This window comes from Lolium rigidum, chromosome 1, assembly GCF_022539505.1.
Source record: "Lolium rigidum isolate FL_2022 chromosome 1, APGP_CSIRO_Lrig_0.1, whole genome shotgun sequence".
Lineage (NCBI taxonomy): Eukaryota > Viridiplantae > Streptophyta > Magnoliopsida > Poales > Poaceae > Lolium > Lolium rigidum.
In genome coordinates, this window is record NC_061508.1 from 323,797,101 (window position 1) to 323,813,141 (window position 16,041).

General features: G+C 43.2%; 1 protein-coding gene across 1 annotated transcript; it reads right to left on the minus strand.

The window, feature by feature from the left end:
- Nucleotides 1–371: 371 nt before the first annotated feature.
- On the minus strand, nt 372–5,439 carry LOC124662513 (L-type lectin-domain containing receptor kinase IX.1-like). The gene is made up of 2 exons (XM_047200346.1): nt 4,274–5,439; nt 372–999 (listed from the first exon to the last, which is right to left on the minus strand). The coding sequence occupies exons 1-2, from the start codon at nt 5,437–5,439 to the stop codon at nt 372–374; spliced, it is 1,794 nt and encodes a 597-aa protein (XP_047056302.1).
- Nucleotides 5,440–16,041: the final 10,602 nt, after the last annotated feature.

Consider the following 16,041-nt stretch of genomic DNA (forward strand, 5'->3'; position numbering starts at 1 on the left):
GACGCACATGACGAGAAGGTGGGTAGGTTGCGTTCCTGAAAACATGGAAGGTGCAATCACCTGAGCCAACCATGTGCATGCCCGTAAATCCATTCAGTAATAAATCATCCATAAGTGTAGCATTGTTGTTTTTATAATGTCGTTACGCATCTAGATGGAAAAGGTGAAGCATGTGAGAGCAAATTGATTTGTCGCTACTTTTTAGTCATATCTAGGTCACATAAAGGTCAATGGAATTACAAATATTGGAAAACTCAAAAACTCAAATTCAATAAACCAAAAGAAAGAAAATTAACAGTCCGTTCGTTGGAAATAGATTCTCCCCACCGGAATCAATAAGCTGTCATAAGCCGAGAGAAGAAGATGCCTTTTCACTCCTGCATATGTTCATGAGAGTTGTCGTGTGTTGCCCAGCTGGTATTGTCGTTACACATCTGTGGCCAAAGCGCTGGCAAGGGCACATCAAAACACGCGAGGACGTGCATGACCTTTCCGATGGATGGCCGCTCGCTCTTCGTGGGGTGGGCGCACCAGAGCCCGACTAGGAGCGCACGCTCCATCTGCAGCTTGCCTAGCTCATCGCGGACCACTAACCTTTCATCTACTGCCTTAAGAATGGTTTTCTCCCCGTACTGATCCCAGACCTGTTCCAGCAACATGTTGACCTCGCCGTCTTGTCGCACCTTGGTCATTGGACGCCGTCCGGAGATGATCTCCAGGACGACGACACCAAAGCTGTACATGTCTGACTCGGCGCTCGGCCGTTGCGTGCTGACGAACTCGGGATCGATGTAACCCGGAGTGCCGAGAACAACGCGAGTTGTATGCGGCCCGGTTAAAGGATCGACGATCCTCGCCAGCCCGAAGTCCCCTAGCTTGGCGTTGTAAGAAGAGTCGAGCATTATGTTGCTTGTTTTGATGTCGCCGTGCACCACGTATTGCTCAACCTCCTCGTGTAGATATCGTAATGCAGATCCCAGCCCAAGGATAATATTGTACCTAGCATGGATTTAAAGAGCCGTACGTGTAAGCATGAAGGAATCTATATATACCAATTGGCAACGGTGACATTATTAGTTAATTAAACTAGCATGGTGGCCCTCGCAAATGGGAGGGCATCGTCTTAATTGTCTCGAAAGTGTTAGATATATTATATTTTTATTATGAAGTCAGTAATAATAACAATGTATTGTCATTGTAATTTTTTGACTCCATAATCAGCGTAATATTATCCTACATGCGCAATAACGTGTTCATATTCGTTAATTTGTGTGTGAAATTTTACTTTACCAATTGGGGTAGAATTATAAATAGCATTAGCCACTCTTGACGTTTTGTACATGGTGATATTATACCTTTTTTTATAGGATATCGAGAGCTGACATGCAGATATTGTGTGTAGTCTTACATTAGGGCATGGTTATAAATAATATTAAAGATCGTCGATATTAGCTTAGTGGCCTACGAACTTGGGACGATGCTTTCTCACAATATTTATTGTTATCGTAGGTATTCTCGCACTCCTGAAGCTTAGCATGTGTCACCGCAAGTAGCCGAGAGGGAATTTTTTCTCGCCGGGTATTTCAGATATCACGTCAGAAACTGATTTTTCGGTTGATCAACCAAGAAAAAAATTACAGTAGAAATTAACCGACATTTAGATATATGCTCAAAAGTTAAATTTTTTTCTTTGGGGAATTTTAGACAAATTTGTAAATTGGTTCGCCGAATTTGGGGCAGTATTTCAGAATTTCCACAAACCAAAAATACTGTTGCCTGCGGTAGGGAATGAGACTACCGAGAAAAAAATATTACCTAGCGAAATTTACTCGCATTTACATAATTTTCTCAATTTTATTGGTATGACAATTTTGGCTGATATTTTGGCTAGTATTCTCAAAATTTCCAAAAAAAGAAAACGATGGAACCTACTTGTATTTTTTCCCACCGAGAAAAAACCGTTGGCAGCTACCCATTGACGTGAATGTGATCTATCAACAAAACGTGAGCTCCTGTATTGCTCTAATTCATAATGCATGCATGGCTCATCAGTATTAGAATAGTGGTGTTTTTTCTACAGTGTTTGAATGTACCTTTTTTTCGCCAAAGGTGCCCGTCTCCAATTGAACATGAAGTCGATTTAAAAAGAAGTCCATGGCCCGTGGGATATGGATTCTATCCGCATTATTAGTGCAGATTTTTTAACAAACGTGTTGTGCCTCATCTTTTTTTAATATCAACAATTAAACATAAATCCAGCAATCTAAATAGGACAGCACTGAGCGTCCCCCGGGGGATTAGAAATCTGATCCCCCGGGTCCCCAGCCGTTAGATCGGTCTATTTGGGCAGTTTTGGCTCGTTTGATCAAAGCATCATCTCACTTTCCCGCTTTTGCTACCATGATGTACCAAAGTAGCAAAAAACGGTTCAATTGTAGCAAACTCTATTTTCACCTAAAATCCCACTTTTGCTTCCATAAAAGCACCATTGTAGCAAAACTGGCCCAATTGTAGCAAAAAGGTTCACTCCTAAAAAAATACAGAACTCGCCAGAGACTCACCGGAGACCGCCAGAGATCTCGCCGGAGATCATGTAGCAAAAACGTTACGCTATTGTAGCAAAAATAATCTGCCAATGTTGCAAAAGCGGCCTCATTGGAGACATCGCTGGTGACGTCGCCGGAGACCTCGCCGGAAAACCTCGTCGGAGAATGGGTAGCAAAAAATATATGCTATAGTAGCAACAATATAGAAGAAAAGTAGCAAAATACAAAGGACGTTGTAGCATCCCCGCCTGTGCCTTGGTAGCGCGCAAGGCACCTACACAATGGTAGCAGCTGCCCCATGGCTTGGTAGCAAGGAAAGAACGAATATTGTAGCAAAATTTTCTAGCTATTGTAGCAAAACACCATCACGGCAGGGGGGCAAAACACCATCACTATCACATCAGGTGCGGCGGGGACGCAAGTCGAGGCGCGGGACGCCGCCGGTCGCCGGGGATGCAGATGGAGGCGCAGGACAAACGTCGTCTTTCGGGATGCAGAGGAGTAGTGGCGCGCTATGGAGGAGGTTCAGCAGTGCTGCGTGGGGCCGCGGCCAACACCGGCGGCGCGCAGCTTGGAGCACCTCCATGGCGGCGGCCCGGAGGACGTCGATGAGGCCGCGATGCCGACGGCTTGGAGGATGGCCATGAGGTCGCTGTCGAGCGGCGCTGTGCTGGTTGGCGGAGAGCTGTGGGCGACGGAGGGACTCGGGGCGGCGGCGGCGCTGCTAGTTAGGGCGGCGGGGCTGCTGGTCGGCGCTCGGGACTGCGGCCTCGCTCGATCTGATTGTTTCCATGGCTGCTGTGGGGAACGAAAGACAGAGAGGATGAGGGAGTGGACGAGGTCGTGGTGGACCCCACAATGGGCACGTGTCGACGCCAGGAGGAGGAGGATTAGAACGATAATCCCCCGGGGGTTTCCAAGCGTTTTCCATCTAAATATGTCCAACGTTAGCTGCTTTACCTGCGCGTAGACCCATCTCATGTACCAACATGTTTGTTTAAGGAATCCCTGATTTCGCATTTCCAAACATGGATGCGGTATTTTAAAGAAAACATATCAAAGCTTAGGTGAAACCAGCTAATTGTACTCTTATTATGGTTTCAAAAAAACTTGTACTCTTATTATAAACGGACTTGTACAGTCTTTTGTTTTTGTTTTACGTAACCCCATATGACTTATCGTGCCATAAATTTTCCTTTGTACGTCTCTTTTGTTGTGCGTAACACTTTTTATATTTTAATCTCGGACATTAGAATTAAAATCATTGGTTTATATTTATTTAGCATATGTGGATTAACGTGGTATCTTCTAAAAATCCCTTATTTTGCTTTTAGTATATTTTTGATTAACTACGCGTAGGAATGAAACTTTTTGCAAAAAATGAAAAAACGCTATTTAAAGTTTCAAAAAATATAAAATAAATTTGTGCATGCACATATTATATTGATACTTACTCAAAAATACCATTGTATGTGACCTACACAAAAATGACAAAATAACATTTTGTCATTTTTGTGTAGACCACATATAATAGTATTTTTTTCGTGAAAGTGCACCCGAGTAAGTATCAACATAATATATACATGCAAAAATTTACTTCAAAAATTTTGAAACTTTTAAATAGCATTTTTTTTTGAATTTTTCATAACTGGGCGCGCGCGCCCAGGTTCCATTGGGTATTTTTGATTAAATTAAGCTATAGTAAGTATCAACAGGAATATCCATACCTCTGGCGCCAAGTTAAGCATGTGCCAGTGCCATGGATGTGTCTGTCGAGGCCTCCTTTTGCGACACACTCGTAAACAAGGAGGAGTCCTCTGTGGCTATCACACCAGCCTAGGAGCCGCACAAGGTTCCGATGCCTCAATTGGCTTATGATCTTGACCTCGGCCTCGAACTCCTTCCTTCCTTGACCGGACGACTCCGGCGATAGCATCTTGACCGCCACTAGGCCATCTTGATCGGCGAGCTCGCCCTTATATACACTCCCGAACCCCCCTTGCCCGAGCTTGTTTCCCTCCGCAAAGTTGCCTGTTGCATCCAATAGCCGCCGGTAACCATATCTCTTGGGTCCGACCCCTCGCACAAATTCAGCCTCCTCCTCGTCTTCTTCGTCAGGCCCGCTATCTTCGTCACCGCCGTTGGATTTCTTCCATCTCGTCGCCTTCAGCCGCCATACCCAGAAACAGAGGAGCACTACACACAGTACAAATACTGCAGGGGGTAGTATTGCTGCTGCAAGCAGTTTATTTGTGGGCCGTCGAGTCCTCTTATCTGTTCCTGTCAGAGTGGAATTGAACGTCCAAGACAGTACCTTGTTTACCTCAATTGCCAGGCCGGTTGATGCGGAGAAGCCTACCGCCACTTCCTCAGGTAAGTTGTGCCTCAAGTTAACTGTCTCGTTGACGTGGTAAGAGGTGCCGCCGATTCGCAGGTCGGCAGCCAGCACCTGCGTGACGTTGTCGTAGCTGATTCTGGCGGTCATCACATCACCTGCTCTCAGATCGTTGCTTATATTGGTGTATGCGACGGAGACGATTGAGTTGATGTCGATGCCCATGTGGTAGCTGCCCATGACGTCCGGGAAGTCCGTGTTCCCCAAAGTGTCGAACTCGACCGCCACGATCCTCTTATCGCCCACCACATTCCTGTTGTTGTTGAGATCCATCAGAGCCAGGTTTCCACCCCAGCTGTTGGTTGGGATGCTCGATGGATAGTGCCCCAGGAAGAAGGCGACCCCGTCACCGAGCATGCTTCCGCTGTCCGCGGCGTAGATACTGAAGGAGAAGGTGGTGGTGAAGCTGCCGAGCTCACCGGTCTCGGCGTCCCACAGCCGCACGGGCTGAGCATAGGATACCCGTCCTGTGCTGAAGGTCCGAGGGTTCATGTCCATCATGGGGTTGCGAAACGCACCGCCTTCACATACGAGTCCCACGGCGCAGGGGGCTTCGGAATTTGAAAGGTCGAAACTGAATGAAAGTGAGGTTGTAAGAGGCGCAAAGATGCATAGCAGTAAGTAGAGGATGAAGATCAACATGGAGAGTGCTTGTTTAAGGCTTGCTATTCTGGAAACCATTATATGGTGACTTCTTGAGGGCTGGGTAGGAAAAGATGCTAATTAAGGAGTAGAATGACGATCCTGTTAGGCACATAAAATGTCGCTTCTGTGTATTGCTGTCAATAACGGAGCCATCAACCTAATGATGTTGCTTTCCAAGTCTTTACATGCTTTGGACCCTAACCATCTAAAAAAGGTTATTTGTCAAATCAAGTTGACCAGCAAGGGTGCCACTGGACTGCTATTTCATATGGATGCGAGCCGTTGATAGTAGATTACTATATGTCTAGCGTCACGAAGACATCTTTTTCTTTTGTTGCGAATCATCTCGTCACGAAGACATCTTCAGACCATGTCTTGATTTATTCAGGGATCACGGTATCGCAATTAAGAGGGCAAAGAAGAAACATTAGATATGCGGAAAATTAGATGCAAATGTAATTAAATGACCAAACATACAAGAGACTTTCACATGTAACCACGCCATACAACAATGACGTAAACGATGGCCGGCACGGCGGCAGGCCCATCCTAAACTACGTTAGGTGAGCACCGGAAGATGGGGACATTCTTCTATAGGGATGGGAAGATAGAAATTTCTTGCTTCTTTTAAGTGCAAATGTTGGCAGAGAAATTATAGTCTGGAATCGTGACATCGACGCCTCTAATTTATTTGAAATCTGAGTATCTGACTAGTTCAGACCAGACTAGTTCAAGAAGTACTAAAATTTTCGTCAAAAAAAGAAGTACTAAAAATAAATAAAGGAAGGCCCACAAGGGGGTAAAGTGCTGGAATTTGGCTCCTAGGTTTTGGCTGTAGCCCAATAGAAAATTCTAAAAATTCTTATAGGACAGTACAAAACTCTAAAAATTAGGCTCCTAGACAATGTATAGCTTACTAGATGGGATATAGTTTAGCCTTGATCGATTGCTCTTTAGATATGAATGCTCATACTTAATTTGATAATAATAAACTTTCAGTATTCCTTGGCAAACTGAGAGTTAACTATTTAAGCTAGAGTAATTGTTTTTACAACTAACTATTTATACTTATAATCTTTATTGTGATTGCCTCGAGTTAGCGATGCTTGTATTATACTCTTGGCACTTCTCTAACTTCGCTAAGCTTTCGAACAGAAGAAGTGCTGGACTCATAAGGTTACCACTAGTAAGTGACTTTGCTTTCAGGTTGTTTTGGTTTAAACGTAAAGTTCCTTACGATTCTTTGTTTCTTGCTCGAGGACAATCAAGTTTAAGCTCGGGGACATTGATGGCTGTGAAATATGCCATATTTTCTCGCCTTTAAACCTTTAGCTAAGTCAAGAAATTAACTAAGTTACCTCTCAACTTGCTACTCCCTCCGTCCTAGAGTGTAAGTCATATTCCCAAAAATTATTTGTCCCATAACCCCCACCTCTAAGGCATAATTTTATTTAATGAGGGAGAGAAATGGGTTGCATGCACCAATGGGGGAGAGAAAGAGAATGCATGCACCAATGAGAGAGAGAGAAAGGGGCTGCATGCACCAATGAGAGAGAGAAAATGAGACCTAATCAGTTAATACCTTGGGCCAAGATATTCAAAAATTGTGACTTACAAACTAGGACGGAGGGAGTACTATTGACTAATTAATCAATGCAAAGATGTGCAATATCTTCTATTTTTGGATGTTGTGCAGGAAATCACGTCATAATGACAAATGGACCTACAATTACTGAAGAAAATCACGTCAGGAGCATGGCAAAGTTAACTATGCTCGAAAAGGCGGTTCCAGAAGCTTTAACGGGCATCGGTACGGGCAAGCCCCGCCCGTATCCTGAGGTCAAACACTATAAAAGTTGTGAAGGGACCCACGCTGGAAAGAGAGTCATTCATCGCCAAATAGAGCCATTCGACGCCAAAAAGAGCCGTCGTCCACCAGATCCATCTACACCACACCAACGGAGATCCATTCCCATAATTCATCCATCCCATCTCCCATCTCCGCCATAGCCATAACAATCACCATTGTAATAGAGATCTACTTGAGAATTGTCGATCATTGTAAGAATATTGTGATTTCAATCTAAGTATTTTGCACAATAATTTAAATCTTTGTATTTTATCTTGATATTATGTGTGAGTAGTCCTCACGGGCTAGGGGTTGGGGTGAATCATCGCAACGTTCATGTGCATCTAATCTTATGATATGTGTAAGGATTGAATATGAGTTTTGCGATTTTGTATCTTTGTCTCTTTGCCTCGTCTTGATGATCTGTAGGTACCCATATCATTCGAGTCGAACAAGGCAAGAGGTGGGATGACTGGAGAACGGCGTGCTACCGCGAAACCTCAGTGACAAGAAGGGGAAAGTACCGGTATATGTTTAGTGATTCATTCAGGGTCATAGCACAATCATCTAGCTTAAGGTTTTGGTCTATGTTTACTTAAAAACTGTTGTTGTGTGCGGCTGTGAGGACAATGGTTGGACCATTAGGCTCTTGTCACCTCTGGCTTTTGGAGCAAGAGTATTTGCGGATGTGCTACCCACAAATCTCCCATCTCTATTTTTTATACACATTTGAGCTTTATTTACATATGTATGCATAGCTACAGGTGAAACCATAACCCTAGCCTATTTCCATCATTGAACACAACCCCATTAAAAGTAAACTAGATAGGTACGATAAACTGAAGATAAAATACACTAGCAACTCTTGTAGCCGTTTCCTTCAAACACCATTTAGCTGTGCTTCCCAAGGTAAACCTAGGTCTTCTAGGAAAAAATCTTACCATAGTACAATCTGTAATCCGGATCGGAGGTATCAGCAATCCAGAAGGCAGAATCTAATCTCGTGTCCACCCCCAATGAAGATGAGTTTGTAACCTAGGTGCTTCTCAGCCGGGTCCTCGGAGAAGAGATATTCCTTACCGTACTTCACTTGAGGGTGGCGTTCAGAGGTAGTCACAGAGGCCAGCTTGCAGGAGCCTAGGTGCGAGCCCAACCCAGACGTCCAGCTCTGGGATGAATCAAACGCAGCAATGGAAACACAATATGCACTCACCAAGGCGTTCCCACTTGAAGTCTTCAATGTGGAAGCTATAAGTCGTGGCAGTGATATCAACACTGAACCTGATGGTTTTCCTGTCGGGGAGAATGGCGTGGGAGATGATGTGCATGGAGTCGAGCGGCACTACATGGAGCTTGCACCACGAGAAGGGGCGGTTGCTAGGGCAGATGACTAGCAGAGGATGCAGGTCAAGGAGCTCCATGGAGGAGCGCCCCTGGGCGAAGAGCTTGTCACCGAATGGGAAGTAGACTAGCCCTGTCTGATGTGCATGCGGAGGGATGAAGCTGAGACTCCTCATGCGTGGACATCGTAGCAGAAACCGCCCATGTCTGGGACTGTGCCCTCTTCCTTGGGTTGCATGGCCAGGATCTTGGATCCAAGGGCATCGGAGAAGCAAACCGGCGAACCTTTTCGTGCCTTGAAGCAGATGCAAGCAGGTGGCAGCTGGCAGGCAGGCAACGACGTCCCGTGCCTTGCCTCCTGGTATCAGCTCATCAATATCCAGATCAATCTTGCGGATGTTGAATCCCGTCATCCAGGATGATGTAAATGTTCTGCTTTGGCATCACGGTTGCTCCCTCGTTGCTCTACATCTTGGGCTGAAACCGCCTAGTACTCGACGACGATGATGACGGGTCCGATGATTGCTTCCGACGTATCCAGTCAGCTTGGTGAACCTAAACCTATCATCGAGAAATCATGATATATTTCCTGTTATTTTACTATAACTACGGTGGGCATAAATCATCCTAAACATATATTCAGTCAAGTCTCAAGTACACAGTCAAATTACAAGTTTGAAAGAGAAAGGAGAAAGCAAAAACGACACCGCCAAGCCTAGCAACTAAGTATCCAGCAACAATGCCCGAGAAGAGCAAGGAGTATTGAAGGATAAGCCGAAAGGATCTTGAAGTCGAGGCAGAGTTCCACCAAGACAGCTGCACATCCTCTTGGCCTCGAACTAGGAAGGTCGTGACAGTCGTCGAAGGGCATCCCATTGCCGACATCACCGAAGGGCAAAGTGTTGGAGATATGCCCAAGAGGCAATAATAAAGTGGTTATTATTATATCTTTGTGTTTATGATAATAGTTTGCATCTCCTGCTATAATTGTATTGACCAGAAACATTAATACATGTGTGTTATGTAAACATAAAAGAGTCCTGATACGTCTCCGACGTATCGATAATTTCTTATGTTCCATGCCACATTATTGATGTTATCTACATGTTTTATGCACACTTTATGTCATATTCGTGCATTTTCTGGAACTAACCTATTAACAAGATGCCGAAGTGCCGGTTCTGTTTTCTCGCTGTTTTTGGTTTCGAAATCCTAGTAACGAAATATTCTCGGAATCGGACGAAATCAACGCCCAAGTTCCTATTTTCACCGGAAGCATCCAGAACACCCGGGAAGGACCAGAGGGGGGGCATTGGGCCCCCAGACCATAGGCCGGCGCGGCCCAGGCCCTGGCCGCGCCGCCCTATGGTGTCGTCGCCCCTTCGACCCTCCTGCGCCGCCTCTTCGCCTATTTAAAGCCCCTGGATCGAAAACCCTGATACGTTCGACGAAACCCACAGAAACCTTCCAGAGCCGCCGCCATCGCGAAGCCAAGATCCGGGGACAGGAGTCTCAGTTCCGGCACGCTGCCGGAGCGGGGAAGTGCCCCGGAAGGCTTCTCCATCGACACCGCTGCCATCTCCACCGCCATCTTCATCACCGCTGCTGCTCCCATGAGGAGGAGTAGTTCTCCATCGAGGCTCGGGGCTGTACCGGTAGCTATGTGGTTCATCTCTCTCCTATGTACTTCAATACAATAATCTCATGAGCTGCCTTACATGATTGAGATTCATATGATGATGCTTGTAATCTAGATGTCATTATGCTAGTCAAGTGAGTTTTACTTATGTGATCTCCAGGAGACTCCTTGTCCCACGTGTGTAAAGGTGACAGTGTGTGCACCGTGTGGGTCTCTTAGGCTATATTTCACAGAATACTTATTCACTGATGAATGGCATAGTGAGGTGCTTATTTATATCTCTTTATGATTGCAATGTATTTGTATCACAATTTATCTATGTGCTACTCTAGCAAAGTTATTAAAGTAGTTCTATTCCTCCTGCACGATGTAATGGTGACAGTGTGTGCATCCGTGTTAGTACTTGGTTTATGCTATGATCATGATCTCTTGTAGATTATGAAGTTAATTATTGCTATGATAGTATTGATGTGATCTATTCCTCCTACATATGCATGAAGGTGACAGTGTGCATGCTATGTTAGTACTTGGTTTAGTCTTTTGATCTATCTTACACTACAAGGTTACTAAAATATGAACATTAATTGTGGAGCTTGTTAACTCCGGCATTGAGGGTTCGTATAATCCTACGCAATGTGTTCATCATCCAACAATAGTGTAGAGTATGCATTTATCTGTTCTGTTATGTGATCAATGTTGAGAGTGTCCACTAGTGAAAGTGTAATCCCTAGGCCTTGTTCCTAAATACTGCGTTACTACTGCTTGTTTCTTGTTTCATTGTGTTACTCTTGCTGCAATACTACCACCATCAACTACACCCCAGCAAGCTATTTTCTGGCACCGTTGCTACTGCTCATATATATTCATACCACCTGTATTTCACTATCTCTTCGCCAAACTAGTGCACCTATTAGGTGTGTTGGGGACACAAGAGACTTCTTGCTTTGTGGTTGCAGGGTTGCATGAGAGGGATATCTTTGACCTCTTCCTCCCTGAGTTCGATAAACCTTGGGTGATCCACTTAAGGGAAAACTTGCTGCTTGTTCTACAAACCTCTCGCTCTTGGAGGCCCAACACCGTCTACGAGGAAAAGGAGGGAGAAGTAGACATCAAGCTATTTTTACGGCGCCGTTGCGGGAGGAAAGGTAAAAGGTACTCACACTCCGGACCTCGGCTACCAAGCTATTTTCCGGCGCATTGTAAGTACTCGAAGCTATTTCCTTTAGATCCTGCAATTGCATCTTTTTGTTTCTTGTTTACACTAGTTTGGCATAATGGACAAGAATGAGCTTCTTATGCTATTTCCTGATTTAAAACATGGATTGTTTGATGCGAAAATTAAAAAACCTATGGAATATTATTTGCATGCTGGTAGTAATATTAGTATGAACGCTTTGAACACCATTGTTGATAATGATATAGAAAATTCTAAGCTTGGGGAAGCTGGTTTTGATGAGCATGATCTTTTTAGTCCACCAAGCATTGAGGAGAAAATTTTATATGATGATACTTTGCCTCCTATTTATGATGATTATAATGATAATAGTCTTTTGGTACCACCTGTTATGGAGGATAAATTTGATTATGATTACAATATGCCTCCTATATTTGATGATAGCTACTTTGTTGAATTTGCTCCCACTACAACTAATAAAATTGATTATGCTTATGTGGAGAGTAATAATTTTATGCATGAGACTCATGATAAGAATGCTTTATGTGATAGTTATATTGTTGAGTTTGCTCATGTTGCTACTGAAAGTTATTATGAGAGAGGAAAATATGGTTGTAGAAATTTTCATGTTACTAAAATACCTCTCTATGTGCTGAAATTTTTGAAGCTACACTTGTTTTATCTTCCTATGCTTGTTACTTTGCTCTTCATGAACTTGTTTATTTACAAGATTCCTATGCATAGGAAGCATGTTAGACTTAAATGTGTTTTGAATTTGCCTCTCGGATGCTCTCTTTTGCTTCAAATACTATTTCTTGCGAGTGCATCATTAAAACTGCTGAGCCCATCTTAACGGCTATAAAGAAAGAACTTCTTGGGAGATAACCCATGTGTTATTTTGCTACAGTACTTTGTTTTATATTTGTGTCTTGGAAGTTGTTTACTACTGTACCAACCTCTCCTTATCTTAGTTTTGTGTTTTGTTGTGCCAAGTGAAGCCTCTAATCGAAGGTTGATATTAGATTTGGATTTCTGCGCAGAAACAGATTTCTATCTGTAACGAATCTGGGCTGTTTTCTCTGTAGAAAAATCAGAAAAATATGCCAATTTACGTGCGTGTTCCTCAGATATGTACGCAACTTTCATTAGTTTTGAGTTTTCTGATCTGAGCGACGGAAGTATTTATTAAAAATTCGTCTTTACGGACTGTTCTGTTTTGACAGATTCTGCCTTTTATTTCGCATTGCTTCTTTCGCTGTGTTGGGTGGATTTCTTTGTTCCATTACCTTCCAGTAGCTTTGAGCAATGTCCAGAAGTGTTAAGAATGATTGTGTCACCTCTGAACATGTGAGTTTTTGATTATGTACTAACCCCTCTAATGAAGTTTATGAGAAGTTTGGTGTGAAGGAAGTTTTCAAGGGTCAAGAGAGGAGGATGATATACTATGATCAAGAAGAGTGAAAGCTGTAAGCTTGGGGATGCCCCGGTGGTTCACCCCTGCATATTCTAAGAAGACTCAAGCATCTAAGCTTGGGGATGCCCAAGGCATCCCCTTCTTCATCGACAAATTATCAGGTTCCTTCTCTTGAAACTATATTTTTATTCGGTCACATCTTATGTGCTTTACTTGGAGCGTCTGTATGCTTTTATTTTTGTTTGTGTTTGAATAAATTGGATTACATCATGCTTGTGTGGGAGAGAGACACGCTCCGCTGTAGCATATGGACAAGTATGTCCTTAGTTTCTACTCATAGTATTCATGGCGAAGTTTCTCCTTCGTTAAATTGTTATATGGTTGGAATTGGAAAATGATACATGTAGTAATTGCTATTAATGTCTTGGGTAACATGATACTTGGCAATTGTTGTGCTCATGTTTAAGCTCTTGCATCATATACTTTGCACCCATTAATGAAGAAATACATAGAGCATGCTAAAATTTGGTTTGCATATTTGGTCTCTCTAAGGTCTAGATAATTTCTAGTATTGAGTTTGAACAACAAGGAAGACGGTGTAGAGTCTTATAATGTTTTCAATATGACTTTTATGTGAGTTTTGCTGCACCGGTTCATCCTTGTGTTTGTTTCAAATAACCTTGCTAGCCTAAACCGTGTATCGAGAGGGAATACTTCTCATGCATCCAAAATACTTGAGCCAACCACTATGCCATTTGTGTCCACCATACCTACCTACTACATGGTATTTTCCGCCATTCCAAAGTAAATTGCTTGAGTGCTACCTTTAAAATTCCATCATTCACCTTTGCAATATATAGCTCATGGGACAAATAGCTTAAAAACTATTGTGGTATTGAATATGTAATTATGCACTTTATCTCTTATTAAGTTGCTTGTTGTGCGATAACCATTTTCACTGGGGACGCCATCAACTACTCTTTGTTGAATTTCATGTGAGTTGCTATGCATGTTCATCTTGTCTGAAGTAAGAGAGATCTACCACCTTAAGGTTAAGCATGCATATTGTTAGAGAAGAACATTGGGCCGCTAACTAAAGCCATGATCCATGGTGGAAGTTTCAGTTTTGGACATATATCCTCAATCTCATATGAGAAAATTATTAATTGTTGTTACATGCTTATGCATAAAAGAGGAGTCCATTATCTCGTTGTCTATGTTGTCCCGGTATGGATGTCTAAGTTGAGAATAATCAATAGCGAGAAATCCAATGCGAGCTTTCTCCTTAGACCTTTGTACAGGCGGCATAGAGGTACCCCTTTGTGACACTTGGTTAAAACATGTGCATTGTGATGATCCGGTAGTCCAAGCTAATTAGGACAAGGTGCGGGCACTATTAGTATACTATGCATGAGGCTTGCAACTTATAAGATATAATTTACATGATACATATGCTTTATTACTACCGTTGACAAAATTGTTTCATGTTTTCAAAATCAAAGCTCTAGCACAAATATAGCAATCGATGCTTTTCCTCTATGAGGACCATTCTTTTACTTTCAATGTTGAGTCGGTTCACCTATTTCTCTCCACCTCAAGAAGCAAACACTTGTGTGAACTGTGCATTGATTCCTACATACTTGCTTATTGCACTTATTATATTACTCTATGTTGACAATATCCATGAGATATACATGTTATAAGTTGAAAGCAACCGCTGAAACTTAATCTTCCTTTGTGTTGCTTCAATGCCTTTACTTTGAATTATTGCTTTATGAGTTAACTCTTATGCAAGACTTATTGATGCTTGTCTTGAAGTGCTATTCATGAAAAGTCTTTGCTATATGATTCACTTGTTTACTCATATCATATACATTGTTTTGATCGCTGCATTCACTACATATGCTTTACAAATAGTATGATCAAGATTATGATGGCATGTCACTCCAGAAATTATCTGTGTTATCGTTTTACCTGCTCGGGACGAGCAGAACTAAGCTTGGGGATGCTGATACGTCTCCGAGTTATCGATAATTTCTTATGTTCCATGCCACATTATTGATGTTATCTACATGTTTTATGCACACTTTATGTCATATTCGTGCATTTTCTGGAACTAACCTATTAACAAGATGCCGAAGTGCCGGTTCTCGTTTTCTGCTGTTTTTGGTTTCAGAAATCCTAGTAACGAAATATTCTCGGAATCGGACGAAATCAACGCCCAAGTTCCTATTTTCACCGGAAGCATCCAGAACACACGGGAAGGACCAGAGGGGGCATCGGGCCCCCAGACCATAGGCCGGCGCGGCCCAGGCCCTGGCCGCGTCGCCCTATGGTGTCGTCGCCCCTTCGACCCTCCTGCGCCGCCTCTTCCCCTATTTAAAGCCCCTGGATCGAAAACCCTGATACATTCGACGAAACCCACAGAAACCTTCCAGAGCCGCCGCCATCGCGAAGCCAAGATCTGGGGGACAGGAGTCTCAGTTCCGGCACGCTGCCGGAGCGGGGAAGGGCCCCCGGAAGGCTTCTCCATCGACACCGCTGCCATCTCCACCGCCATCTTCATCACCGCTGCTGCTCCCATGAGGAGGGAGTAGTTCTCCATCGAGGCTCGGGGCTGTACCGGTAGCTATGTGGTTCATCTCTCTCCTATGTACTTCAATACAATAATCTCATGAGCTGCCTTACATGATTGAGATTCATATGATGATGCTTGTAATCTAGATGTCATTATGCTAGTCAAGTGAGTTTTACTTATGTGATCTCCAGGAGACTCCTTGTCCCACGTGTGTAAAGGTGACGAGTGTGTGCACCGTGTGGGTCTCTTAGGCTATATTTCACGAATACTTATTCACCGATGAATGGCATAGTGAGGTGCTTATTTATATCTCTTTATGATTGCAATGTGTTTGTATCACAATTTATCTATGTGCTACTCTAGCAAAGTTATTAAAATAGTTCTATTCCTCTCGCACGATGTAATGGTGACGAGTGTGTGCATCCGTGTTAGTACTTGGTTTATGCTATGATCATGATCT